General features: G+C 39.8%; 1 protein-coding gene across 1 annotated transcript; it reads left to right on the top strand.

The window, feature by feature from the left end:
* Positions 1 to 50: 50 nt before the first annotated feature.
* On the top strand, positions 51 to 20,809 carry duox (dual oxidase; the record flags this gene model as incomplete). The annotated part of the gene is made up of 33 exons (XM_081355868.1): positions 51 to 114; positions 844 to 927; positions 1,012 to 1,176; positions 5,236 to 5,423; positions 5,504 to 5,705; positions 6,122 to 6,288; positions 6,471 to 6,531; positions 7,490 to 7,586; positions 7,943 to 8,021; positions 8,259 to 8,361; positions 8,830 to 8,996; positions 10,669 to 10,844; positions 10,953 to 11,071; positions 11,169 to 11,309; positions 11,976 to 12,089; positions 12,197 to 12,399; positions 12,480 to 12,665; positions 12,783 to 12,996; positions 13,780 to 13,873; positions 14,047 to 14,207; positions 14,318 to 14,384; positions 14,478 to 14,555; positions 15,151 to 15,329; positions 15,488 to 15,718; positions 16,045 to 16,144; positions 16,362 to 16,411; positions 16,513 to 16,640; positions 17,335 to 17,488; positions 17,790 to 18,022; positions 19,014 to 19,172; positions 19,254 to 19,409; positions 20,332 to 20,460; positions 20,687 to 20,809. The coding sequence occupies 33 exons, from the start codon at positions 51 to 53 to the stop codon at positions 20,807 to 20,809; spliced, it is 4,572 nt and encodes a 1,523-aa protein (XP_081211994.1).
* Positions 20,810 to 26,959: the final 6,150 nt, after the last annotated feature.

The following is a 26,959-nucleotide window of genomic DNA, read 5'->3' as shown; positions in this document are numbered from 1 at the left end:
TCTGAAGTGAAGTGCTCTTGGGCGAAGAGGTGCTTCATTGGTTTGCAAGAATGGGCTTGTGTGAGGTGATCTGGAGGACTTTAACTGCACTGTCTGTTCTCTGTCAAGCTGTTGGTGAGTCTATCTATCTATCTATCTATCTATCTATCTATCTATCTATCTATCTATCTATCTATCTATCTATCTATCTATCTATCTATCTATCTATCTATCTATCTATCTATCTATCTATCTATCTATCTATCTGTGCCTGTCTAATCTATTCTATTTTGAAAATATAAAAATAAATTTGATCCCCCTTGCATCACTCTATAATATTTAATATTATTTTTTAATTCTAATAATACAATGTGTATTGTTAAAAATAAAAATAATTATTAATATTATAAAGGAAACAGTGGTCACTCTGTTTAAGGAAAATACATGCATTTCCAGCAATTTGAATATTCATTTGCTATTTGTTGACTAAACATTTGTTAAACATTATGTAACATAATAATATCAGTTATCTTATCCGTGAAACTTACCATGAAGTGTTGCAGTAAGATTTGTGCTTAAAGGTTGTTAATTAAAAAAAACTATTTCGCAATAAATAAGCAGTCTCATTGTCACATGAGCTTTTATTTGCCCTAGAAATAGAGCAGAATTTAGCATTTTTCTCCTTCATTTTACACTAAAACTATACTTTAACGTTGGTAAGTTTTGGGGTATAAATTAGATTTTAAAAAGTCCCAGATAAAAAAAAAAGTGTGTATTTAAAGAATATCTTGACTGAACATGCATTACTGTGAATCATCATATAATGTAGTGTTGCCAAACTCCCTTTGATCTTGAACCAAACAGGTGCGAGTTCTGCCATTACCTGGGAAGTTCAAAGGTATGATGGGTGGTACAATAATTTGGCATATCATGATCGAGGGGCTGCAGGTGAGTAAATTAATTCTTCTTTTATGGTTTTTACAAAAAAATGTAAGATATTTTTTTCTAAACATCAGGATGTTGCCCCTACAGATGCAGCTCTGGTCCGTTTCTTGCCGGCGCAGTATACGGATGGAGTTTATCTGCCCCGACAGGAACCGCACCTGCCCAACCCCCGCCAGATAAGCAACACGGCCATGAGCGGACAATCCGGTCTCCTGTCATACAAGAACAGAACTCTTCTCTCCCTGGCCTTCGGTGAGTGTCTTCCTTCATTTAAACTAGGTGCAGCCTGTTGATTGAGAGACAGCCAACTCTTTAATTATAGTTTCAAGACATTTTCAGTAAGATTCCATTTCAGTAAAGGCATCCTGAGTGTAATTTAACTTAAAGTCCGCGTGAACCGGAAGTTGCAAACTACTTTTCTCCAGTGTTGTGACGTATTTCCCAGTGAAACGGAATATTGAACAGAGGGCAGGGTTTTACTCAATTGCGATTTTTGTTTAATCTCACAATTCTGACTTTTTTCTCACAATGGCGATTTTTTTATCTCACAATTCTTACTTTTTTCGCAATTGCAGGTTTTTTTTTATCTCACAATTCAGACTTTTTTTCTTGCAATTGCAATATTTTAATCTCATACATATTTTAACACAATTACGGGTTTATATCTCACAATTCAGACTTCTTTTCTCGCAATTGCAAGTTTTTTATCTCACAATTTTGACTTTTCTTGCAATTGCGATTTCTTTTTAATCTCACAATTCTGACTTTTTTCTCGCAATTGTGATTTTTTTTATATCACAATTCTGACTTTTTTCTCGCAATGGCGTTTTTTTGATCTCACAATTCTGACTTTTTTTCTCACAATTGCGTTTTTTTTTTTTTATCTCACAATTCTGACTTTTTTTCTTGCAATTGCAAGTTTTTAATCTCAAAAATATTTTAACACAATTATGAGGTTATATTTCACAATTATGACTTCTTTCTCACAATTGCGAGATTATATCTCACAATTATGAATTTTTTTCTCACAATTATGAGGTTATATATTTACTTTTTTCTCGCAATTGCAAGTTTATATCACAATCATGACTTTTTTCTCACAATTATGACTTTTTTCTCGCAATTTACGAGATTATACTGGTCACTCTTTTCCATGCAATTACAATGAATGGGGACTTTTCGTCCTAATCTTCCTCCACGCTACAGTGCCACTCTACACTACACTTTTCAATCCAATCTAAATTTCTTTCTGATCTATCTGTTTACATGTAGGGTTTTCACTCAGACTGAGCCATCAATCCGATAATATACAGATAATTTTGTTGCATGTAAACATAGCTAGTGATTGCAGAGGTCCCCAGGTTGCATCCTGAGTGTAATTTAACTTAAAGTCCGCGTGAACCGGAAGTTGCAAACTACTTTTCTCCAGTGTTGTGACGTATTTCCCAGTGAAACGGAATATTGAACAGAGGGCAGGGTTTTACTCAATTGCGATTTTTGTTTAATCTCACAATTCTGACTTTTTTCTCACAATGGCGATTTTTTTATCTCACAATTCTTACTTTTTTCGCAATTGCAGGTTTTTTTTTATCTCACAATTCAGACTTTTTTTCTTGCAATTGCAATATTTTAATCTCATACATATTTTAACACAATTACGGGTTTATATCTCACAATTCAGACTTCTTTTCTCGCAATTGCAAGTTTTTTATCTCACAATTTTGACTTTTCTTGCAATTGCGATTTCTTTTTAATCTCACAATTCTGACTTTTTTCTCGCAATTGTGATTTTTTTTATATCACAATTCTGACTTTTTTCTCGCAATGGCGTTTTTTTGATCTCACAATTCTGACTTTTTTTCTCACAATTGCGTTTTTTTTTTTTTTTATCTCACAATTCTGACTTTTTTTCTTGCAATTGCAAGTTTTTAATCTCAAAAATATTTTAACACAATTACGAGGTTATATTTCACAATTATGACTTCTTTCTCACAATTGCGAGATTATATCTCACAATTATGAATTTTTTTCTCACAATTATGAGGTTATATATTTACTTTTTTCTCGCAATTGCAAGTTTATATCACAATCATGACTTTTTTCTCACAATTATGACTTTTCTCGCAATTTACGAGATTATACTGGTCACTCTTTTCCATGCAATTACAATGAATGGGGACTTTTCGTCCTAATCTTCCTCCACGCTACAGTGCCACTCTACACTACACTTTTCAATCCAATCTAAATTTCTTTCTGATCTATCTGTTTACATGTAGGGTTTTCACTCAGACTGAGCCATCAATCCGATAATATACAGATAATTTTGTTGCATGTAAACATAGCTAGTGATTGCAGAGGTCCCCAGGTTGCATCCTGAGTGTAATTTAACTTAAAGTCCGCGTGAACCGGAAGTTGCAAACTACTTTTCTCCAGTGTTGTGACGTATTTCCCAGTGAAACGGAATATTGAACAGAGGGCAGGGTTTTACTCAATTGCGATTTTTGTTTAATCTCACAATTCTGACTTTTTTCTCACAATGGCGATTTTTTTATCTCACAATTCTTACTTTTTTTCGCAATTGCAGGTTTTTTTTTATCTCACAATTCAGACTTTTTTTCTTGCAATTGCAATTTTTTTATCTCATAAATATTTTAACACAATTACGGGTTTATATCTCACAATTCAGACTTCTTTTCTCGCAATTGCAAGTTTTTTATCTCACAATTTTGACTTTTCTTGCAATTGCAATTTCTTTTTAATCTCACAATTCTGACTTTTTTCTCGCAATTGTGATTTTTGTATTATCACAATTCTGACTTTTTTCTCACAATTGCGTTGTTTTTTTATCTCACAATTCTGACTTTTTTTCTTGCAATTGCAAGTTTTTAATCTCAAAAATATTTTAACACAATTACGAGGTTATATTTCACAATTATGACTTCTTTCTCACAATTGCGAGATTATATCTCACAATTATGAATTTTTTTCTCACAATTATGAGGTTATATATTTACTTTTTTCTCGCAATTGCAAGTTTATATCACAATCATGACTTTTTTCTCACAATTATGACTTTTTTCTCGCAATTTACGAGATTATACTGGTCACTCTTTTCCATGCAATTACAATGAATGGGGACTTTTCGTCCTAATCTTCCTCCACGCTACAGTGCCACTCTACACTACACTTTTCAATCCAATCTAAATTTATTTCTGATCTATCTGTTTACATGTAGGGTTTTCACTCAGACTGAGCCATCAATCCGATAATATACAGATAATTTTGTTGCATGTAAACATAGCTAGTGATTGCAGAGGTTCCCAGGTTCACAGCATACTGGTTGGGAAGATTATCAGTGAATAATCATTGAAAATACAGGTTTTAAAATAGAACCATATAGCCTGATGGCTGCTAAAGAAGAACATTTTACATTCCACAAAGATAATTTTATTGCTTAAAACAACATCTATGCAGTGGTGCTATTAAAGGAGAACTCCGGTCAATTTTAACATTGAGCTCATTTTTTTGTACATTTGGAGTGCTGTCAGTACAGAGAACAACGACAAAAATCGGTGTTGCCTACACCGAGTTATTCTATTTTTAAAATTTGCACCCTATTGACTTCAATGGGGCAAGTAGTAAGCCTGCTTTTTAGCCTCTTAACATCCTTGATGTGTCATTACAAGTGCACAGAAAATGTGAGTGATTCCTTCCGAGTGAACACGGGTGAATCTGACTGCAGTAGAAGGCCATAGTAATCGATTGTCGAGTTCACGCGCGTGATCATAGGCACTAAACCTATGTGCGTGAACTCGACAATCGATTACTATGGCCTTCCACCGAAAACAGGATGTAAACAGAGGTATGAGCGCTGGCTGAATTAACTTCATTTTTATTAATATCTCTAACATCTACTGCAGTCAGATTCACCCGTGTTCACTCGGAAGGAATCACTCACATTTTCTGTGCACTTGTAATGACACATCAAGGATGTTAAGAGGCTAAAAAGCAGGCTTACTACTTGCCCCATTGAAGTCAATAGGGTGCAAATTTTAAAAATAGAATAACTCGGTGTAGGCAACACCAATTTTTGTCGTTGTTCTCTGTATTGACAGCACTCCAAATGTACAAAAAAATGAGCTCAATGTTAAAATTGACCGGAGTTCTCCTTTAAGAATTAAGCACTTAATAGAGTTTAATGAGACGTTTTTGTAGCTTCTTTTCAAAAGATGTTTTCTTAGTATTTGAAAAGGTCAAAGAGAATTTGGTTCCGATGGCCACTTTAACACATGCTCTTTATTACTACATTAGGTTACCATTTGTGGTCTGAGATCTCAGAATCCCGTAGACCTGGTTGCCCACCTGAGTTCATGCATATTGAAGTCCAAAAAGAAGATCCCGTCTTTGGCTCCAACTCCTCACAACCGGTTCTGCTCCAGTTCCAGAGAGCAGAGTGGGACCCAAGCACGGGCAAAAGTCCCAACAATCCCCGTACACAGGTGCGCATGTAGTCACAATTGACTGTAGGAGATTTGGAATGGGCCTTCTGAGTTTTTGATCTACCCATAATCCATTTCAGGTGAATCACGTGACAGCGTGGATAGATGGCAGCTCCATCTATGGATCTTCCAACTCATGGTGTGATGCCTTGAGAATGTTTTCCAAAGGACTCTTGGCTTCAGGCTCCTCAGAGGACATGCCCAGGCGTAGTAGCAGCGGTTACCTCATGTGGAGTGCGCCGGACCCCAGTAGTACAAGTCCCGGCTCACAGGAACTCTATGGTGAGATATGGAACAGCTACTTTTTAAAGTTGTAGTACATTCAATTATCACCACACAACCAGTAGTTGCATGGCTAATCAGGAAATTTTGGTTTGGTGAGACTTGAAATATCAACTATTTTCTTGTCATGCTTTCTTGTAACATTCCTTACAAAAATGCACCATGGTAAACCATAGTTTCCTCCATGCAATAAAGTACGTGATACAGGGCGGAGTGACTTAAACCCCTTTAGATGTTTTATTTGATTACTGTATTTTCACAATATTGTATGGTTTTATTACTTATTTTTTTATTCTGTTATGAATACCCTTTAATAAAGTGTTATTTTATTACTCAAATGTCTTAAGTGCATTGCAAGAAGCTCATGAAAATGGTGCATGTTGTGGTTTTCAAGTGTACGTTTTGTGTGTTCTCAGAGTTCGGGAATGCCTGGGCCAATGAGAACATCTTTTCGGTCACTGAGGGAATTATTTGGTTTCGTTACCATAATTACCTGGCCTCCAAACTGTACAAGGAACACCCCTCTTGGTCAGACGAAGAGCTTTTCCAAAATGCCCGAAAGAGGGTTATTGCCACATTACAGGTAAAGCAAATAGTCCTCAATTACTGACTCACTTCATGTAACAGCACAGGCACAGCTGCCAATTTGGAGGGATGTACCACAGTATCCTTCACTTCACATTTCCTCTGAACACTAGGTTATGAATATAGGGACATTGGTCTAGATTTTAGGATTTAAGGTGTATGTGTTTTGTCTTTTATCAGAATATCGCATTCTATGAGTGGCTTCCGGCCTATCTGGGAAAACAAGTGTCTTCCTATCCAGGTGAGTTGTGTGTGTGTGAATGTGCACGTGCTCAGGTAATCTGTGGTTTGTTTCAGTCTCAGATGACACACCTACTGAAAATCACACTACAATTTAAGTTCCATTCACTTCCACTCACATATCACATAAAAGTGCCCCTAATATTCTTTTTCAGATATCGTCCATGTAGTGTGTAATATAGCTGTTTGAGAAAGGACTCGGGCTTGAATAGATATGATAAAACTGACCATTGTTACTGTTCATATCTCTGTGTATCAAGTGCTGATGAAGACCGATCACAACAGACTGGGCCATCTGACCAATCAGAGCAGAGTAGACCAATCACAACAAACTGGGCCATCTAACCAATCAGAGCAGAGTAAACCAATCACAACAGACTGGGCCATCTGACCAATCAGAGCAGAGTAGACCAATCACAACAAACTGGGCCATCTGACCAATCAGAGCAGAGTAAACCGATCACAACAGACTGGGCCATCTGACCAATCAGTGCAGAGTAGACCAATCACAACAAACTGGGCCATCTGACCAATCAGAGCAGAGTAAACCGATCGGCCATCTGACCAATCAGAGCAGAGTAGACCAATCACAACAAACTGGGCCATCTGACCAATCAGAGCAGAGTAAACCAATCACAACAGACTGGCCATCTGACCAATCAGAGCAGAGTTTCTATAGAATATATATGTATTATTGTGGTATATCGAACAAAATGAACTCTGGCTGATCCCTTGACGTGGGTCAGATGGTCTCTTCCTGTTTAATGGGTGGTTCGAAGGCAGAAAATGCTGCAAACGGGAGGAGACTTTATGCGCAAGTCAAAAGGTTGGCTAATTTGTGGTTTGTTAAAATATGTCTTATGGTTTGTGTAACATGTAGATGACAGCATGCAGTCGGCATTTACGTCATTACAGGTTAACAGGCTGCAAGCATGTCATTTCGTTCTGTCGGTCTACAGGTTACCAGATTCATGTTGATCCAGGGATCTCTGCTGAGTTTGAAGCTGCTGCTGTGAGGTTTGGACTGACTCTTGCGCCATCTGGTGTGTATAAAAGGTACATTTCTCAATTATTCACCTTTGTAAAATGCACCTCATCAGTTGAATGTTGAAAGCCTTTTTAAAGTTATTGTCACTGTTGATAGTAATATTGAAGTATTACATTTACTTACACTACCATTAAAAAGTTTAGAGTTTTGGTTAAAATTTCAGCATCATTACTCCCTTCAAATCGTTCTAAAATGCTGATTTGATGCTCAAGAAACATTTCTTATTATTATTATCAGTGCTGAAAGAAGTTGTGCTCCTAAATATGTTTGCTTCCAGGATTCGTCAATGAATAGAAAGTTAGTAAACATACAAAATCCTCAATTGTATCTGTAAGTGTGTTGAAATGTGATTTTGTGGATTCAGAAACAGGACGTGTGCTGTGAAAAACGATTCAAGTAAATCTCCTGGCCTGCGTTTATGCAACACCTTCTGGAACCGAAATGTGAGTCAATATAAGAACGGGGTTTGGTTTGGATTATGTGAACATATAATTAAAATTTCATACATTGTGGCTTGGTACTAAAATTTTGCCTGATTTTGTCCCAAAGGATTTCTGTATTATATGTTGTATAATCTAATTAAATGCAATTTTTGTTTAGAAATGAATGTTTAGAAATTATTTCAATTAAACTGATTAAATAACAAAAACAACTTTAATATCAAGTTATATATGTTTTAGAATCCAAACCTGCAGTCCAGTCAGGATGTAGATGAGCTAATAATGGGCATGGCTTCTCAGATCACTGAGCGCGAGGACAACGTCATTGTCGAGGATTTGAGAGGTTGGTTTTTCCTTTGATTAATTGGAAGTCGGCATGAAACGGAAGTTGCGATAGTCTTTTATTATTTATATTGTGACTTATATCTGAGTGAAACTGCTTCTCGAACAAGAAAAAATGTAGGGCGGGGCTTGACGTCCATCAGGAATTGATTGGATGGTTGTGGTTTGCTATTGGTGGATCTCATGTGAGTGACAGGTTGCTCCACCCTCATGCCAGAAAACACATCATCAGAGAAGAGAAGAAATGATACTGCAAGAGGGATGGGAAGTTATTTTGATTAAAGATTATGAGGGCACATTAATTAAAGGGATTTTCATTTTTTGGTGAACTGTCCCTTTAAAAAGTGATGCGCAATGATAAATCATTTATAATAAATACTGTATTTTTTTTTTTTTTTTTAAACAAGAATTGTCCATTTTGATCAATTTTGTGTATGCCTGACATCAAGATCTATTATCTATCCATTAGATTACATGTACGGCCCCTTGCGGTTCTCCCGCTCTGATGCAGTGGCTTTATCCATCCAGAGGGGGCGTGATTTTGGGCTGCCGAGTTATAACCAGATCAGAGCGGCCCTCAACATGCGGCCGGTCAACTCCTGGGAGGAGATCAACCCTAAACTGAGTAACACACAGGTGCTGTTTAGAGTATCAATAGGGGCTTTCGCACCGGAGGAACCTTTTCATAGTTCCTAGAACTATTGGCGAAAGTATGCAGATTTTGGCGTACAGGAACTGGGAACGATTTTAGTTCTAGGAACTCCTTTTGGGGGAACTAATTTAGCTCCTACTTCCGAGTAGGGTCTAATCCAGCATTATAGAAACTACCAGTGATGTTAGTGTACACCAGTGGTTCTCAAAGTGTGGGGCGCGCCCCACTGGTGGGGAATAGAGACATGACAGGTGGGGCATGCCAAACGGGAGGAAATTTTCCTTTTATGCCTTTATATCTTTATCCAGACATCCCAACTGTCCCGGAAGTTCCAGGAGTCTCCCACATATTGATAGCGGCTCCTTGACGCCCGCAAATGAGATCCAATCTCCCAGAATCGTGCACTAGAGAGTGACTGCGCGCGCATGTGTGTGTTTGTGTTTGTCTGACTATAAAGGCATATTAATATTAGCGGAACAAACTTTCGCGCCCATAGATACAGTATATGTGTAGCTATATCTATGTTTCGCGCCAATAAATAAATTGTGCAATGCAAAACAGGCTCATTGCAGCCACTAATGCAGGGAGGGATAAATAGACCTGTCTTGCCAAATGGATTTATCTTCTTTTCTTTTTTAACAGATTGCAAAGTGGCACTTTTATTGCTTTTCTATTTTTGAACTTGATACAAATTTTGACACAGCTGCACTTTTATTTTCCCTATTTTTGAATTTCATGTAAATTATGACACAGCTGTACTTTTATTTTCTCAATTTTTGAATTTCATGTAAATTATGACACAGCTGAACTTTTATTTTCTCAATTTTTGAATTTCATGTAAATTATGACACAGCTGCACTTTTATTTTCCCTATTTTTGAATTTCATGCAAATTTTGACAGCTGAACTTTTATTTTCTCAATTTTTGAATTTCATGTAAGTTATGACACAGCTGCACTTTTATTTTCTCTATTTTTGAATTTCTTGCAAATTATGACACAGCGGCACTTTTATTTTCTCTATTTTTGAATTTCATGCAAATTATGACACAGCGGCACTTTTATTTTCTCTATTTTTGAATTTCATGCAAATTATGACACAGCTGCACTGTGTGTTTTTGAACTTGCTGTTATTTGATGTTGATAGTTAGTTTGTATTTAGATATAACTTGTTACTATACTGATACTACTTGTTAATTCAATAAATCTGAACATTTTATTTCTTTAGCATGTTGAGGCAGGTGGGGTTTGGAAATTCCCCCTTGTCCAAAGTGGGGAATTACCGAAAAAGTTTGAGAACCACTGGTGTACACTGATTGGCCGAATGCACGCGAAACACCAGCGCCACTTTTAAAAAATCTGTGTACACAGATTATAGCCTATATATTTACTCCACTAACTAACTCTACAAACATGGAAAACAGTGATAGATGGACCTCTTGACCTTTACATTGAGGAAAAAATCCAACACAACTTTGAGGGGACCAAGCGAAACATGATTATGTATTTCTGCTCAGCTAGCGACATTGGGCAACAACCACACAGCATAAGCCCAAACCCCTTTTATTGTGGCGGCGTTGCTTGCACTTGCAAACGCCACTCATTCAAATGCAAAATGTTCTTTCTCTTTAATCAAATCTTTTTTCACTGCTTTTCAGTTGTTAAGGGAGCTTGCAGAGTTATATGAGAATGACACCTCCAGGTTAGAGCTGTTTGTGGGTGGCCTACTGGAAACACAGGAAGGACCAGGTCCAGTGTTTTCTGCCATCATCCTGGACCAGTTTGAACGCATAAGGAATGCTGATCGCTTCTGGTTTGAGAACAGACAAAATGGGTGGGAAAATTTCTGGTGATGATTACATAAAAAACAAACATGTCAATTTGGTCAGACGAGTACACGTAAAAAGGTATTTCTGGCTAAGTATCGGCTGCTTTCTCTCAGGTTGTTCACTGAGGAGGAGATCCGAGCCATACAGAACACCACATTTCATGATGTCATTCTGGACGTCACCAGTGCAGAGGAGGGCGACATTCAAAAGAACGCGTTCTTCTGGGTGGACGGTAATAAACAACCACATGCATCAACATATTCCACACACACACATAAAAAAATAATATTGAAAAGTCATGATTTGTTTATTTTGGGCTTTTTGTACAGGTGATCCCTGCCCCCAGCCTCATCCAATCAGAGCCTCCGATCTTCTCCCCTGCACAAAGGCCGTCTCTGTGAGTTACTTTGACGACAGCAGCAAAGCTGGTTTTGGCGTAACAGTGGTGGTGCTGTTCCTGTTTCCTGTTGGTCAGTGTTATTCATAATTTACTTGTATGCAGTAAAGATGCAGTAAGCGATTTTTGAGAATGAGGCCTGAAAGTGGATCGGACCGAGCACCAAAACACACTTGTAGCCAATCAGCAGTAAGGGGCGTGTCCATTAATGAGAGGGGTGGTGCCAGCGCTGCATAGCGTGTTTGTGAATTTAGGGGCGGGGATATCAAGATAGGGGTGTGGTCCTTTTGGGCAGGGGCGTGTTTGTTTTGGTGATTTAAAATATCAACAGCGTTTCTCAGAAATTGCTAACTGCACCTTTAAACTATAATTGAATTACAGTCTCATGTATTTACTTCAGGCAATTGTATTTGATCTGGAATTATAAAAGTACTTATGCATGAATGTATTTTTTTTTTTTTATTATTAAATCCGGAAAAAACAACAACAACGAAATAATAGTATTTTATGTAATAATAATTATGTATTTTAATATTTTGTTTCAAAAATGATTGGAATGTTAAATATGAAATAAACTATTTATTTATTTATATATTTTATTTACTTTTCTTGAACTTTTTTGTAAAAAAAAAAAAAAAATCATTTAAATTTTAAGGTCACAAGTTACCTGTTAGTTAATATAATGCATATGCCAGCCAAACATTTTTCAACACACATACTTTTTCTGATCTCTCGACAGTAAGCTACATAGTAGCTTGTGTAGTTGCTCATGTTCGGACAGCCAGATACAAACGATTCCAAAAGAAGCTCAAAGGTTCCACAAAACACAAGGAACCTGCTCATGGAACTTCTGGTCAGTAACATCACCTGCAATGTCATGTTGGCCTGATATGTCAATGAAGATGAGTTTATTAACTTCTGGGTTTTTTTATTGGTGTCTGATTTCACTTTTGTGTTCAGCCAAAGAGTGGTTGGGGCACAATACGGCACCCCGACAAGTCACTCTTGCGTTCAACGAGAAGAAAGTATTCCAGACCTTTGATGAGAACGGCTCTCTTCTCAGCTCTCACAGCTTCGGCAATCAAGAACACCTGAAAGTGATGATACCCAATGACCATCAGCATCGTTCCCTACTCTTGAAGATCCCCAAAGAGTATGATCTGGTAAGAATTCGGTTGTTCATTCTTCTGTCATCATGTAACGAATGCTCAATGAGGCATTAAGTTGGATTTCTGGCCGAAAGGTTTTGTTCTTTGAGGACGTTGGCCAGAGGTCAGAGTTCTTAAATCACCTGAGATCTGAGCTGGATGGCAGAATTCAGAGTCTAACTGTGATGGAAATGAGTGAGAAAGAAATTCTTAGAGATGCCGTGACCAGAGAACAGAGGGAACAGATTGTGGAGACGTTCTTCAAGCATGCTTTTTCAAAGGTATAACATAACTTTCTGTTGTTTCTTTATATGTCTGAAGGTCATTTTGTCCTCATTCCACTGGCAATGTGTCACAAAGTTGAGAGGAAGCATCTTACATGTCTTTTTTGACTCCAGGTCTTGGACATTAATAAAAGTGATGCAGGAGACTTGAGCAATAGGACCCGAGAAGCTTTACAGTGTGAGCTCACGCGAGCTGAATTTGCCAGAGTGTTCGGTCTGAAGCCCGACTCGCTCTTTGTACAGTCTATGTTCACACTGGCTGACAAGGACGGTAACGGATACCTTTCCTTTCAGGAGTTCCTGGAGGTTATTGTCATTTTTATGACAGGTGAGGTTGTTCAGATTTTTTATGTGGTTGTTTAGTGTTAATAACTTAAGACTTATCGCCTCTGGTCCATAAATGTTTCAATATCATTTTATAAAACTACAAAGTTAACACCACTACAATGTTACTGTGTTACGTGACGATGATACAATGTTACAAGACTACCTTGTTACATTGTTAGGATCATGTTACAAGTGTACCATTTTAAACTGTTACAATGTTACTGTGTTACAATGCTACAAGTTGGGATGTTACATTTTTACAGTGTAATGTTACAACGTCACATTTTTTGCAATTTTACAGTGTTGGTGTTACAGTGTTACTATGGTAAATGCTACAAAATTATCTTGTCACATTGTTAGGATGTTACATTTTATAGTTTTATGATGTTAGTGTTACAATTTCACAATGTTACAATGCTACAAAGTTGCAAATGTGACATCCTAACAGTGTTGTTACAAGGCAACTTTGTAGCATTGTAACATCATGAAATTGTAACACTGTAACATCATAAAACTATAAAAATGTAACATCCTAACAATGTGACAAGGTCATTTTGTAACACTGTTACATCAACACTGTAAAATTGCAAAAATGTGACATCCTAAGAGTGTTACAGTGTTAAAATGCGACAAAATTCCTTCTTACATTGTTGGGATGTAACAATTTTGTCATTTTGCAGTGTTACAATGTTACCTGGTCATATTGTTAGAATGTTTTACAGTGTTATAATGTTATGTTGATAAGAGCGTTCCAATGTTTGATGTTTTTGGCTTGCAAATTCAGGTACTCCAGAGGAGAAGTCTAAGCTTCTGTTTTCAATGCATGATATCAAAGGAGATGGCTTCTTGTCCAAGGAAGAGTTCACTTCCTTACTCAGGTCGGTTCAAATATCAGATCCTGTTTTTTGAGCCTTGAAGAAAAAAGTTACCAATCTGTGCAAAGAATTTTTGATAATCACCTGAACTTTGAGATTCAGATGATATAAATCAATAAAGTTCCTCCGAAAGATTTCTTATTTCTGCTAGACGCATGTTCTCCTTTCTTGTGCAGGTCTTTCATTGATATCTCTGGAAGTGCTCTATCTAAGAGTCAGGCTGATGATGGCATAGCAGCAATGCTTCAGGCCGCTGGTCTTAACAACAAAGATTCCTTCTCATGGGAGGATTTTCACTTTCTGCTGCGAGACCATTCAGCTCAGCTCAATATTAAAGGTGAAGGATATATTTTTCTTTATGCTTTAATCCCCCATATGTCTCTATAATTCTAGGTACACTCAACACAGAGGTATTTTTCTTTGAAACTGCTGTGCTTGTATTCTCAGGAATGGAAGTACTTGGTAAGAAAAAACTAGCCAGAGAACAGCGAGTGTCTTTCATTAAGAAAAATGGGTAAATATATAACATTGTACTCATTTTAAAAAGTGCCGTATGAGTTTTCTGTAACATAGCTGATAAGTTGTTGTTGTTCTTTTTCTTTTGTAGTTCTTCATCAGTGGAAGAGCTTACTCACAGGGCTGAGGGGGAGCAAGGCCAAGAACTTCGTCAAAGACAGACCAAGACGTTAATGTATAATATCTCTGTCGTGGTCATTTTAGAGCATGTGTTGCATTATGCAACATGTTCTGACATGTGTATGGTCATTAGGAGCTCAGCTAGGTGTTAGATTTAAGCCTTTGTGAAACCTGTCATTTGTTGGTTATTGAGAAATGTGGCAATCAGTATTTGTGGGAACTGATGCCATTCTGTGACATAATGTCCGCCAGGTTTCATTTTAAACGTCATCATCTTGAGTTGACTTTCTATATAGTTAGTCATCCACCTGTTTGCCTGTCTAATTAGTTCAAAAGACAGCCATATAACCAACTAATTAGACAGACAGATAGGCGGATAACAATCTAGATAGTTATCTATCTGACATTCTCTCTATCTAGTCAGTTATCCACCATTCTGTCTAATTAGTTTTCTGTCCGTCTGTCTAACCTACCAACTAGCAAGACATGTACACATAAAGTATACAGATACAATCACGAATCTGTTACATATAGTGACCCGAGTCAGAACAGACTTAAGGATTGTGCCAACATAGCCGTTTTAAAGTTTGAGCAATAAAGCTATGTTGTTTTTGCCACATAATTAAAAAGTTCAGTTTCCCCAGAGTTGGACAAAGCAACCCCAAGGTGTACGTGAGTCCTCAGAGAGAGCGCTACAACCGAAACCCAGTGAAGAAATGGATCCAGCAGTTCAAGCGCTTCATCGAAAACTACAGGAGGCACATCATTTGCGTGGTCATTATGTACGGGATCACAGCTGGACTAGCATTGGAAAGATGCTACTGTAAGTGTCCCATCTCTTTTCATCATTGAATGTTGTATTGTACATTTTTAAGGCATTTTATTGTACATTTAAATTTATTATGATCATGTTGAATTGGTCATGCATTTTGACACTGGAGTTCCACACTAACGGTTGCAAACCAATAGCGATGTTTTTAGACTATGGTTTACAGGCCCACGCCAGTGGCGTCCCGGAGACCTCCATGGTGGGCGTGCTTGTGTCTCGCGGTTCTGCGGCCGCCATCTCCTTCCTGTTTCCCTACATGCTCCTCACCGTGTGCCGTAACCTGATAACCATGTGCAGAGAGACTTTCCTGAACAGATACATCCCATTCGATGCGGCCATTGACCTTCACCGCCACATGGCTATAACTGCTGTCATCCTCTCAGGTCAGGGGAGAAAAATTTCCTCTGCGTGCAAAATGCCTTTTAGGAATACTTTAACTTCCTTGTGTGCCACATAAAAAATGACTACATAATCAATTCCGTGGAACTTATATCACCAGATTGTTGCTTTAACAATTTGTATGTCCGCCAAGTCTTGTGTAAGTTTATAGCATGTATGACTCAATGATTACATTTAATGACCAGGTTTCAAAGTTCCATTGTGTATTGTAACTTTCTCAAAGTGATATGTAATACATTCATTATATTTATGCACTTGTTATTTAATCATTAATTCTTTTATTTCTTTAAATTGTATTTTTGTGCCATAGTTGTTCACAGTATGGGTCATGTGGTCAACGTTTACATTTTCTGCATCAGTGACCTCAGCATTCTTTCCTGCTTGTTTCCTAGAGTGTTCTCCAACAATGGGTAATTCATATTATTGATTGAAGTATTGGATTGATCTTGACATAAAATAGACAGATGGATACGATAGATATCCTTTCATTGATAGATATATAGATAGTAAGACAGATGGATACAATAGATAGATAGATAGATGGATGGATGGATGGATGGACAGACAGATTATAGAGTATTAATAAATGCTATGTGTTAAATAATGCTATGTGTTGATCATTTGCAGGTCTGAGCTTCCATTGAAATGGACCTTCTGGTTTTTCAAGACAGTTCCTGGTATGGCTGCATATTCAGTAATCAATTAATAGACTGAATGTATTATTTTTGTGGATGTATGTTTTGTGTGTTCTTTGTAAACCTTTTTTGTTTTTTTTTAGGTCTCACTGGGGTCCTTTTGCTGCTGATTTTTGCTTTTATGTACGTCTTCGCCTCACACTATTTCAGACGCATCAGCTTTAGAGGATTCTGGATTACACACCACCTTTATGTGCTCGTCTATGTCCTGGTGAGGGGGGGAAAAGCACACCACTATTTTCATGAGTGTCTGAGGTTCAATATTGTGTACTGAGAAAAATAATGTTAAATATGGATAAAATACTGGTAGTAGGAGAAATCATAACAGTGTAGCGGTGGCTGTAGGTTTTTTAATTGCCTTTTTGATAAACACTTCAAAGTGTCTTCAAAGACTGGGAAGACTGGGAACATTCAAAGACTGGGAACGTTATTTTTAGTTCTGAAGTGAAAAGAAACAGCAACACTAAGTAATTTTTGTCAGTTTTATATGCTTTTATTTTGTTTTGTTTCGTTTCAAAAAAGACTGGGAATGTTATTTTTAGTTTTGAAGTGAAAAGAAACAGCAACACTAATTCATTTTTGTCTGTTTTATTTGTTTTGTTTTGTGTTTTGTTTTGTTTAAAAAAGACTGGGAATGTTATTTTTAGTTTTGAAGTGAAAAGAAACAGCAATACTAATTCATTTTTTGTTTGTTTGATTTTTGTTTTGTTTTGTTTCGCTTCAAAAAAGACTGGGAATGTTATTTTTAGTTTTGAAGTGAAAAGAAGCAGCAACAAGAATTATTTGTATTTGTTTGTTTGATTTTTGTTTGATTTGTTTGTTTGATTTTTGTTTGATTTGTTTGTTTTGTTTTGTGAGAGAGTTACACATCTGACTTCCCCTCTTTCACTCGCCTCCTGTGACAGACGGTGATCCACGGCAGCTACGGCCTCCTTCAGGAGCCCCGCTTCCACATCTACCTGATCCCCCCGGGCCTCCTCTTCCTCCTGGACAAGCTCATCAGCCTCAACAGGAAGAAGGTGGAGATCCCAGTGGTGAAAGCCGAGCTGCTGCCCTCAGGTAGACGACACTCAGACTCAGCAGATACAGCACAAAGCTCTTTTATCTGCGAGTCTCTCAGGACCCGAGCACACAGCGCTCTGTCATGTGCTGGAAAGTGTCACTCCTAATTGCTCTGGCTGTGTAATCATACAGCATCTCACAACAGGGAATCGCAAGTCAAATTCAGGAGTCTCTTCAAAATGAAATTAAACACGCACAAACAAGTGTCCTGTCATATTACATCTTTGTTGTCAAATATGTTTAAAATCACCAGTTATTCTGAGGTAACAATGATAACAAACCCGCTTTGAATTGGCAGATGTAACATACCTGGAGTTTAAGCGTCCTCAAGGTTTTGTCTACCGCTCTGGACAGTGGGTACGTATCGCATGCCTGGCGCTGGGCACGGATGAGTACCACCCCTTCACCCTGACCTCTGCACCCCACGAGGAGACCCTCAGCCTTCATATCCGTGCAGTGGGACCCTGGACCAGCAAACTCAGAGAGGCCTACACCCCTGAGAAACTCCAGGAGCTTGGAGGATATCCCAAGGCAAGGATGGAAAGTTTATGTTTGGATTATATAGATGGAAATAAACCGGAATGCACATGGTTATGCCAATAAAAATGATTTTTATGGATCAGATCAGAAGGTAAAATGCCCAAGCCAGACAAGCCACAATTTTTATTATATTATATTATATTACATTAGTTATGTAAGGGATAATGTAGAGCGAGGCGGTTGTTATAGCGAATACAACCCCAACAGGCTGATCAGGACAGTCTTGAATCAGCCAGAAGGGTTTGTATTCGCTATAACAACCGCCTCGCTCTACATTATCCCGCTTATTACATGGCTACCTACCAAATAAATTAATAATTTGACACAAAATATTGATTTAAAAAGGAGTTTATTGATTAAAAAACGATTGTATTGCTTCCGCTAAAGAAAATAGTCCGTTCCGTCTCTACGGTTAGAATCCTGCGTCCATAGCAACGCTCTGTTTTTCATGGCAACGGTGTGTTATACTTAGCAGCGGTCTGTTATCAAGAAATAACAGACCGCATTCTACATTGGAATTCAACCAAGCCATGTAATAAATTACATTATATTATATTATATTATATTATATTATATTTTTATTTGCTGTCAAATCGATTAATCGCAATTAATCGCATCTAACAAAAGTTTGTAAATATATATATGTGTATGTATATATATATATATATATATATATATTATTTACAAACTTTTCATGTTAGATGTGATTAATCGCGATTAATCGATTTTACCACACATAATATAATATAATAATATAATGTCATATATTTTTTGGGCTTGTCTGGCATTTTACCTTAAGAAAGTACTACCTGATTTTTATTGGCATGTAAATATATATATATATATATATATATTTTTTTTTTTTATTTTTTATTATACAGCACTAGTTATATTACATGTGGTGACTTTTTATTCACAAACATACAGTATAAATATAAATGTAAAAGTATATGGTTTAAATTGAACAATAATTCGCACACAGCTGTATCTGGACGGGCCGTTTGGGGAGGGTCACCAGGAGTGGACAGACTATGAGGTGTCAGTGCTGGTGGGTGCTGGGATTGGAGTCACACCCTTCGCGTCCATCTTAAAAGACCTGGTCTTCAAATCTTCAGTCAAGGTCAAATTTCAGTGCAAAAAGGTACAGTTTCCTTTTTTTTAAATATATTTTTTGAACGTCCCTTGATTGAAGTTTTAAAAGACGTGTGTCCACCGGCTCCAGGTGTACTTTATCTGGGTGACGCGGACCCAGCGTCAGTTCGAGTGGGTGTCTGACATCATCAGAGAGGTGGAGGACATGGACGGCCAGGAGCTGGTGTCAGTGCACATCTACATCACACAGCTGGCTGAGAAATTCGATCTCCGCACCACCATGCTGGTAAACCCACTGGGCCCTATGATACACCCGGTGCAAGTGTGTTTTGCTAGTCTCAGCCCGACGCAGTTTTCATTTTCACGTCCTGCGCCACGTTGTTTAAATAGCAAATGCCAGCACGCCAATGGTCTGAAAACGAGGTGTGTTCAGGTGCACTGTTGCTACTTTGAGGACACTCAAATAGACTTAGTCATTGACCAACTCAAACCTGGTCTAAAGTCAATGGCGCAGTATTTATTTTTTTTTATTTAAGGAGCGCGTTAGTAATGTGCGCCTATAGGCGGGTCCACAATGCACATACACTCTGATTATTACACACACAGGGTGTGCAGCAGCACATAAACAAGCCAAATATCAAAAATAAAAGGATTACACTGTAAAAGATTAATATTGTGTACATAAAGATATGGTGAATCCGGCTTGTCCTGTAGATGTTCTGCTTGTGGGCTTTAACCTTGCGCACGACCAGATCTGTTGCTCTTTGGAGACGAGTTCGGGTTTAACGCTTATGTAAATAGCGAATCCGCCATGGCGCGAGCGCAACTGGCTTTTAAAGGGAATGGGAGATGAGACTCTGATTGGTTTATTGCACGTAAAGCCCAAAACACACCCATTACTCGTTAAGAGAATAGAGACAACCCTTTTAGACCATGCGCCGGGAGCGCCGACCATTTTCCCCGTCGTTAAACTAGCAAAAGTGGATTCTGTGTGAACTTGTGACCTAAGTGAACTTGTGGCGTGCGCTTCAGACCATGCGCTTAGATCCATAAAATAGGGCCCTTGTGTTTATGAGAATGAGTTTATGACTTAATACAATTGGTTTATATGGTTTATATTATCCGTTCCACTAAACTACTAGGACATAATTTAAAGCATCTGAACAGCTACGAAGTCATGTCTGGTAATTTCTCTTTCTCTTTTAAAGTATGTTTGTGAGCGGCACTTTCAGAAGGTGCGGAACAGGAGTCTGTTCACCGGCCTTCGGTCCGTCACACACTTCGGTCGCCCACCCTTTCTGGCGTTTCTCAGCTCGCTACAGGAAGTTCATCCAGAGGTCAGAAAGACAGTTCATTTCCCTAAATTACAGCTTTTCCATTAAACTCTCACTGCTACATTTTTCTAATCATCCAGTATCAGTAAATATCTGTGATTTGCATGGAATCCTGTGAAGGAAGTCATTTTTATTTTAAGTAATTAAGTCATATAATTTAATCAATGTGATAGTTATATCAACCTCACGTACGCAATTCATGAGCGGTTCTTTCTACTCTTGCTCAAAGGTGGAAAAGATCGGCGTGTTCAGCTGTGGTCCACCCGGTCTGACTAAGAATGTCGAGAAGGCCTGCCAGCAAATGAACAAACGTGACCAGACACATTTTCTTCACCATTATGAGAACTTCTAGACCGTCTATGTGGGAATTATTTAAGGAATAACTGTTAGCAAATCATTTAGTAATCAATATTTATTCATTTTACAAGGGCTGGACTCATTTATTCCTTTTAAAACAGCCAGTGTGAGTTTTCTAGCTGTTTTACAGCCAACATTTCTAGTTGGTAAAATAGAATTATAAAGCAGTCAGCAAATCAAAAATTAGTTTTAGTAACAAACATATTAGGGGTGCATTTCATTCAAAGAAATTGATTACTGCCAGAGGAAAGATATTTTGTTATGCTAAATTAATCATTTTTAAAGCTCTCTGTCTGAATGCAAAAGTACATTTGTTATACATTTCTATAATGGATGATCAATAAAAAAATTTTTGACTGAATTGTAGTTGTCATTTGAGTGTCATTATTATTTTCACATGATGCAATAAACTGTTTAAAATCACTGTTGCTGATATAATGGTTTTAAGCATGGAAAATATAAATGTATTATACTGTAAAAATTATATGATCAATAAGTTATGACAGCATGTTTTTACATTGCTTTAACCCATCACAATAATTTAAGACATTTTCATCTTTTTTTTGATTAAAAAAAAGTTATACGAGATTCATTTTTTTCAAAAAATCCTTTTTTAAAGTCAGTTTAATGTAATTTAAGTTGAAATTACTTAAACATACAAGTTGATTGTACTTAAAAATTTAAGGCAGCATTTTTTTTAGTGTATATGCAATGTCTATGGGCACAACTATGTGTATGTGAGTGATTTATATTATATTATATTGTAATATATTATATTATTATCTGTATATTATAGGCTAAAGTAAATATAGTAATATAGGCAGGTCTGTATTATGTTTTACATGCATTTATTTATATTAGGAATGGATTAATAATGAACAAATCTACACACTTTTTTCTACAAAGAATTTTTTGTGATTATTTCATTTATAAAGCATTTTGGAACATTGAACATGAATTTTTCTTAGGAAATATTAATGGTTAACTAATAATATCAACACTTTTAACAGTTTTCTCATGAAAGCAGGCGGTGTTGAGAGATGATTGAGGGGCGTCACTTTTTATTGATTGCACAGTTTAGTTTAACAGTCATAACTTTTCAGAATAATTCAGATATGAAAGGCTTGGCTGCCCGATAGATATGATTTGCTCAATCGATCTATATCTAGTGGACTTGAGTTTTTAGTGGAAGGTGTAATTATTCATGACCCTAATAAAATAAAGATACTATGCATGAGTTAAAAAAATAGTTTTAATTCTGTTTTATTATTATTTCATTTCACAACAAAAATTGGACATTATCATTAAAATTTGGTTAAGGTATTTATCTGATAGAATTATTTAGCAAAAAAGGCAAACTACAGCTACAGGTTTTATTTTTCAAAAAAAAAAAAAAGCTCACAGGAAAAAAACATTGACTACAACATAATCAGTTATTAATATTTTGTTGTTCTGTCTGTTTTTTGCATATGTTCATAATTTCTTTGTATGACAGCCTGGACAAAAATGTTTCTCTGCATTCTCACAAATAAAACAATTGACTCCAAGCACAACTACACAATATGCATTACAAAAATCTTTACCACATGTTTAAAAATATTTGAATAAAGAGTGAAGATGTCAATTTTCCTAGACCAGACATCAGGCTTGGACAATATTGTATATGTGAAATAAAACGCTAAATAGAATAATATTAACAAAAAAAAAAGAGTTGAATATTTACAGGCTATATATTGTGCTCTGTTTCCTTTGTCCTCTTGTGTGACTCATTTCCATAAAAATGTCTCAATTTACGGGAAGAAGTGGCAGACGTGCAGAAATGTCATATTAGTGTGACTGGACACACACACTCACACTCACACACACACACACACACACACACACACACACACACACACACACACACACACACATATATATTTATTACATGGCTTGATTGAATTCCAATGTAGAATGCAGTCTGTTATTTCTTGATAACAGATCGCTGCGAAGTATAACACACCGTTGTCATGAAAAACGTTTTGGTTACTAAACGTAACCTCTGTTCTCTCTAGAAGAGGAAACGAGTATTGCATAAGTAGCTTACGCTGTGGGAAAGTCTTCTTTCTCGAGATACTGAAGCCAAAAATTATCCTTAATTTTTAATAATCTTGTCAACGCAGTGCGGCAGCCTACAGACCTAGGGCAGGCTTACTAGCGTGCCCATTGGCTGCCCTGCGGCAACTGCAGCAGCCTACCGCTGAGCCCTTGGCGTGACGTCACGACCAATGAGCGCGCTTAATGCGTCACAGCCTGCCAAAAGGGGTGTGGCTTAGCGTATATAAGCAGGGCTCAGAGGCTGCTTCACTGGTTTCTGTCGCATGAAGCGAATGAGCTCGTGGCGCGAGCACGGCGGGTTACGCAATACTCGTTCCCTCTTCTAGAGAGAACAGAGGTTACGTTTAGTAACCGAAACGTTCTCTTACGAGAGGCTCTCTCGTATTGCGTAAGTAGCTTACGCTGCGGGAACTCCCTTGTCAACGCCGTGCGCGCCCAGCATCCACTGAATGAGTCCCAGGGAGTAAGCAACGTGATAGCAGAGAGCCAGGCGGCCAACAGAGGGCTAGCGCAGTACACAAGCACATACTAGGGAGCACGGAGCGGCACAGCCGGTCCGAACTGACAATTCCCCGCACAGTGCAGCTCAACCAGTAGAGCTAAATCAACCAACGTAGCCCGCGCAAAGATAGTGGGCTGTCTTACGCGAGACTTAGACTGATAACACTTTCGCCTGCAAGGCGGGAACTTCCAGGTTGTAAAACCTAACAAATGTAGAGGGGGAGGCCCAGCCTGCCGCCGTACAAATGTCATTAATGGAAATCCCGCTGGACCACGCCCACGATGAGGCCATGCCTCTGGTGGAGTGAGCTTGAATGCACAGTGGGCATTGCAGGTCTTTAGACACATAAGCAGCAGCAATAGCGTCCACTATCCATCTGGACAGGCTGTGTTTCGAGGCGGAGAAACCCTTGGTGCGCCCACCAAACGAAACAAGAAGCTGCTCCGAGCGCCCGAAAGCGGCGGAGCGTGAAATGTAGTGGAGATTACTATCGGCCTCGCTGCCGGGAGTTGGCAGGGCTGAGAGAGAAATGACCTGCGCTCTGAAGGGAGTGCCCAATATTTTGGGAACGTAACCATGCCTCGGTCTGAGAATAACTTTAGAGTCATTAGGTCCGAACTCGAGGCACGCAGCGTTAATAGATAACGCGTGAAGGTCTCCCACTCGTTTGACTGAAGACAGCGCTATCAGAAAAACGGTTTTGAGCGTGATGTATTTCATATCCACAGTTTCCAAGGGTTCAAAGGGATGCGCTTTCAGGGCCTCCAAGACCAGTGAAAGATCCCACATAGGAACCGAGGGGGGTCGCGGGGGGTTCATCCTCCTGGCTCCCCTAAGGAAGCGGATGACGAACTCGTTCCTTCCTAATGCGCGGCCCAGCTCTGACAGTGAAGCTGAAAAGTCCGCAACATAGACTTTGAGCGTGGAGGGGGGGACCTGCCCGCGTCCAACAGCTCTTGAAGGAAACACAATACTTGCGATACCCCACATGTCTGTAGATCGAGCCCCTTGGCAGTGCACCATTTGTTAAACACCGACCATTTTGACGTGTAGAGCCGTCTCGTAGAGGGGGCTCTGGATTGTATGATCGTGTTCATGACCCCTTTTGGCAGATCAACGTGTAATTGTTGAGGCTCCATGCATGCAGAGACTCTGGATGGGGATGCCAGATCGAGCCGCGGGCTTGAGAGAGAAGGTCTCTCCTCACCGGTATCGGCCAGAGGACTGAGTCTGCCAGCTGTATCAGTCCCGGGAACCAAGCTTGGTTCTCCCAGTATGGGGCTATGAGGAGCACTGTGTGGCGCGCTTCCCTGACTCTCTTGATGACCTGAGGCAGCAGAGAGACCGGGGGAAAGCATATAGCGGGCCGCTGGGCCAGGTCTGGGCCAGCGCGTCCTCGTTCTTCGAGAAGAATTCTTGGCAGTGAGCGTCGTCTTTTGACGCAAAAAGGTCGACTTTCGCTTTGCCGAAACGGCGCCACAGTGACTGGACTGTTTGGGGGCGTAGAGACCACTCCCCAGGGGGAACGTTGTCCCTGGACAGTCTGTCGGGGCCCTCGTTCAGGTGGCCAGGCACATGCGCGGCTCTCAGCGAGCGCAGAGAGTGCTGAGCCCATACGAGGAGGCGTTCCGCCAGGGTGCAGAGCATCTTGATCTGACACCGCCCTGGCGATTCACATAGGCCACTACCGATGTATTGTCCGTGCGGACTAGAACATGGTGACAGTGGAGGAATGGGAGGAAGTGTTTGAGCGCTTTCTCGACCGCGAGCATCTCTAGACAGTTTATGTGTAGGAGATTCTCCTGGTCTGACCAGCGGCCATAGACCGGTCTGCCTTCGAAGAGCGCGAACCTAGGTTGGAAGCGTCTGTCGAGACAACTTTCCGGTGTGAGATCACCCCCATAGTCACTCCTGTGTGATACCATTCGGCTGCCAGCCAGGGCTGCAGGGCTGAAATGCAGCCCTGATTCACTCTGACTCGCGAGCCGCCGACCGCCCAGGCTCGGTGGGGCACGCGCGCTTTCAGCCAGCGTTGAAGCGGGCGCATGCACAGTAAGCCCAGCTGGAGCACTGCCGCAGCTGAGGCCATATGCCCCAGGATACGCTGGAATGCCCTCAGCGGAACCCGGCTGCCTATTTGGAAGGATGCGGCGAGGAGACGGATGTGACGCGCGCGTTGCTCCGACAATCTGGCAGTCATAGCCACCGAGTCCAGTTCTATTCCAAGAAAGGAATTTGACTGACGGGGCGATAGCGAGCTCTTGGTCCAGTTGACCGAGAGACCCAGACCTTCCGGATGGCTGAGAAGCGCTGTTCTGTGAGACACAAGTTCTGTCTCTGACTGCGCTAGAATAAGCCAATCGTCCAGATAGTTCAGTATTCGCATTCCCTTTCTTCTCAGGGGAGCGAGAGCCGTGTCCATGCATTTCGTAAATGTACGGGGTGCTAAAGACAGGCTGAACGGCAGGACTGTGTATTGATATACTCAACCGTCGAAGGCGAATCTCAAGAATGGCCTGTGACGGGGAGTTATCTGGATCTGAAAGTACGCATCCTTTAGATCGAGAGAGATAAACCAGTCTCCTAGGCGAATCTGCGCGAGGATTTGTCTGGTTGTAATCATTTTGAACGCCCGTCTCATGAAGGCTTTGTTCAGATGTCTCAGATCTAACATAGGTCTTAACACTCCGTCCTTCTTGGGTACGAGGAAGTAACGGCTGTAAAAGCCCGACTCGCTCAGAGAAGGATGAACCTGTTCTATAGCCCCTTTGTGCAGCAGCTTCGCTATTTCTGCTTGAAGCAGGTGCGCTGCTTCTAAACTCACTTACGTCTCTGTCTGCGCTAGAAAGCGCGGGGGCGACGAGCGAATTGAAGCGAATAGCCATGTTTTATAGTATTCAGCACCCATTCTGACGCGCCCTGAATAGCTTCCCATGCTTTTGCACGCATAGCTAGGGGTCGAATGGTCTCTGGGTTCAGATCGCCGCGCTGCGCGGGATGGGGAACCTGTATCAGAGAGGATGGGGCGGCGCGCGCGCCACCGGTGCTCGAACATGGGGGCTGGTAAACAGTGCTGGCCGGCTGTACAGCGTTCGGTAGCTCGGTCCCGGAGGATGGAGCGCGTTTCGCTGTCAAACACCCCTGGCGCGAGAGCGGCATGGCGGTTATCGTGTCTGAAAGTGAGTGCGCGTGCTCGTGAGCGGGCGCAGAGTTTACACTTATAACACGGCCAGTGTTTGGGAGCTTTAGAGGGTCTGTAACCCGAGGTAACTGAATGGCAGAGCGAGCAGCGGGTAGGTGTGAGCACAGAGTTGTGGGCACATTTACTACACTTAGTACTCGAGCGGCGTGTGTCCACTTTATGAGAGAGCGCTCTGAGCGCGTTACCATGGGGACCGTGTTTGTGTGAAGCAGTGAGCACATGGGAGTGGGCACATTTTCTACACTTATGACACCTTCGGCCAGAGCCGGAATGTTTGTGAGCTTTAGAGGATCTGCAACCCGGGGTAACTGAGTGACAGAGCGGGCAGTGGGTAGGTGTGAGCA

This window comes from Scardinius erythrophthalmus (genome assembly GCF_964197995.2).
Source record: "Scardinius erythrophthalmus genome assembly, chromosome: 24".
Lineage (NCBI taxonomy): Eukaryota > Metazoa > Chordata > Actinopteri > Cypriniformes > Leuciscidae > Scardinius > Scardinius erythrophthalmus.
The sequence above is the reverse complement of the archived record's forward strand: the minus strand, read 5'-3'. Positions and strand labels throughout refer to the sequence as shown.